Genomic DNA, 3,166 nt, shown 5'->3' with positions numbered 1-3,166 from the left:
GGAGCACACCTGAAGCTAATATAAAATGATATTCAATGTCAAGTGTAGTTGAAAAATGAGAGGGGTGGGCTCTGACTATAACCCTGGTTCTAGGACTCACACCTGAGAAGGAGGTTGCAGGGGTGTGTGCAGACGCTCTGAGAGGTGAATCCTTGTCCAGGGCTGTGCTTGCGCCTCCGGAGGGGACTGGGACCCCGGCCTGACTCGGGGCCCCTCATTCAGTGGTCCTGGTGCTCTCCTCTCCCCAGCGCCAGTTCCACGCCCCGCCCCCATGTCCTGGGGCAGTTCCCACCAGAGGCCTGGAGTGGAGGAGGCTCCTGAGACCACCTTCGCTGAGTGGTCTCTAGGCTGCCGAGTGAAGGGGAGGGCACAGGGGAGGACGACTGGGGTGACCCTGGCCCCGGATCCGTGTCCCAGCCCAGCAGTGTCCAGAATTCACCCCACACAACGCCGCCCATGTACCTGGGGTTCCCGGGGCCAACCGCTGCACCGTGGGGGCGGGGGCACCGCTCTCCACTGTCTCGCCTGGAGCTGAGGCAGGGTTGGCCGTGGCCAGGGACCGTCTCTGCCCCGGGGCGACCCAGGGCAGTAGCAGCAGTAGCCACAGCAGGTCCACTGGCCAACCTGGGCCTCGGCCTCCACGTGTCCACTTCTCCTTGCCCATCGCAGGGTCACTGAACTCGACCTGACCCCGCCCTGACCCTGGCCCTGACCCCGCCCTGACCCTGCCCTTACTCCCACTTCAGCCCAGTCCTGACCCTGGCCCTGACCCATCCCTGGGTCTGCCCTAACCCTCTAGCCTCCCTACCCCAAACTGGCCCACTCTGACCTGGCCCTGGCCCAGCCCTGACCCTAGCCTTGACTACTCAGGTAATGGGCTCCTGACCACAACTGTGCCTGACCTTTTGTCAGGAGGTTGTATGGCCTGGACCACAGTGCTCCTATGAATTAATCATAAGAGATAGTGGACTGCATGGAAATATGGGAAAGGGTATGAAAAGGTAATTCATGGAAGAGGAAATTAAAAAGTCCCATAAACAGGAAACAGTAGTCAATCTATTTACTTTCTAGAAAATGAAAATTAAAGCATCATTTTTTTTCAGCCATCAAATTGTAAACATTTTCTGAGATTGATAAAGGCCCCTCGTCTTCTGCTAATCAGTGATTTCCTCATGGAGTGAGGGAAGCATCCAAATTTCAAAGACATGTTCCCTCTTGTCTACTCCAGCATGTATTCCCCTGGATTTGTCGTACTAGAGATAAGATCCTATCTTCAACAGTCATTTCCTTATGCGTGTCTTTGTCCCTGGACTGTAAACTCTACACTACAGGGAAATTATTTCATTCACCACTGAGTCTAGGGGTAAGAGGAACAGAAGTAGCGCTGCACACAGTATACACTAAAATGTCAAGTTAATAACAACTATTCTTTTTAAAACATTTTTATTGAATTTGAAAGAGAGGAATGGAGAGGGAGAAAGAAAGAGAAACATTGATATGAGAGTAGAATATCAACTGGATGCCTCCTGCATGCCCCCCACTGGGGATCAAGCCCACAACCCGAGCATGTGCCCAGAAATCCAACCAACAACCTTTTGGTGCACAGGACGATGCCCAACCAACTGAGACACTGGCCAGGGCAAAAGCTACCACTCTCATTAATGAAAACAGAAACCAAGGTCACCACAGCCTTACTTAATGGTTAAGAACTTGAACTTCAATAAAGTTTTTATAATATTTAGGGTTTGATAGGATAATACTCGTGTTATAAATAGCTTATGCTTCAATAAAGAGACTAGAAGAAGAATTCAAAAATTTTGTAAAAGAGACTGTAGATTTGACAGGTGAAGATAATGAAGACCATGGCAATGAATTAAGACTGAGGTATCTGTGGAATATTGAGTGGGATCTGTCCAATAGACATTTAGAAGAGCCGGCTATGGAATTTGGGGAGTGTATTTGGGTTGGAGATAAAAATATAAATTCACTAGAGATTCAGTCCTTTCAGAATTGAGGTGACCATTGAAGCTGTAGGGTAGGTAAATCATCAGAAGAAAGTACTAGAAGAAAATCACAGAACAAAACCTAAAAAAGAGCCAAATAAGAAAACGGAGCCTGTGAGAGACTTAGGACTGCATGTGGTAAGATTAAACTGTAGAAAGACGAAATATAAGATGTCTTAACTTTTTAGAAACTTTATTGAGATATAATTTATATACTATGACATTCACTCATTACAAGGGAAAATTCATGACATTCAGTTCATTTTTAGATAGTGCAACCATCACCAAATTTGCATTAATGTCTGCTCCCACCCCAGCTCTAGCTTTAAGTCTGCCTAGATCATTTTCTTGAAATTAAAAAAAAACAACACTGAAAAATAAATAAAAGCATTTAAGACAAGTTAAAAAAAAGTCTCCCTAAATTTCTGTTTCCTGGAAATTAATGTAAATGGAATCACACAGTATGTAGTCTTTCAAGTCTGGCTTCCTTAGCATAATGTTTTCAAAGTTCATCCATGTTGGAGCACATGTTAACATCTTGTTCCTTTCTGTTCCATTGTATAGTGGTACCACATTTTGGTTGTCTATTGATGGACATTTGGATTGTTTTCAGTTTGATGTTATTATGAGTATTCCTGTGCAAGTCTTTGTGTGGATAAATGTTTTAATTTCTCTTGGGTACATTCCTAGGAATGAAACTGGTAAGTTTATCTTTGAAGTTTTAAAAACTCCCAAACCACTTTCCAAAGAGTCTGTATCATTATTCCCATCCGGTGTATAAAGTTGCCACTTTTTCCACCTGATTGCCAACACTAGGCAGTCTCTATCTTCTTTATTATAGACATTTTATTGGGTGTCAAATGGTATCTTGCACTTAAATTTGCATTTCCCTAATGACTAATGATATTGACTATGTTTTTATCTGCTTAGTGGCCACTCATATACATTCTATAGTGAAATGCCTAGTCAAATCTCTTGCCTATTTCAAAAAGTGTTCTTTGTCTCTTCATTAAGTTGTAAATGTTGTTTATGCTTTGTATTCTGGACAAAAGTTCTTTGCCAGATATGTGATTTTCAAGCATTTACTCCAATCTGTGGCATAACTTTTCATTCTTTTAACAGTAGGTTTTGAAGAGCAAACATTTTTAATCTTGATAAAGTCC

At 43.8% G+C, this 3,166-nt stretch overlaps 1 protein-coding gene across 1 annotated transcript in view; it reads right to left on the bottom strand.

Moving 5' to 3' along the window:
- LOC102430277 (putative serine protease 47) overlaps window positions 1-664 on the bottom strand; it is a 20,094-nt gene extending 19,430 nt beyond the window's left edge. Inside the window, exon 1 of the mRNA XM_014447596.1 lies at window positions 463-664. Within this exon, the coding sequence (XP_014303082.1) occupies window positions 463-664 (202 nt within the window). The remainder of the gene's footprint in view (window positions 1-462) is intronic.
- Between the last annotated feature and the right edge of the window lie 2,502 nt (window positions 665-3,166).

The sequence above is a fragment of the Myotis lucifugus genome, unplaced genomic scaffold (assembly GCF_000147115.1).
Source record: "Myotis lucifugus unplaced genomic scaffold, Myoluc2.0 scaffold_685, whole genome shotgun sequence".
Lineage (NCBI taxonomy): Eukaryota > Metazoa > Chordata > Mammalia > Chiroptera > Vespertilionidae > Myotis > Myotis lucifugus.
The sequence above is the reverse complement of the archived record's forward strand: the minus strand, read 5'-3'. Positions and strand labels throughout refer to the sequence as shown.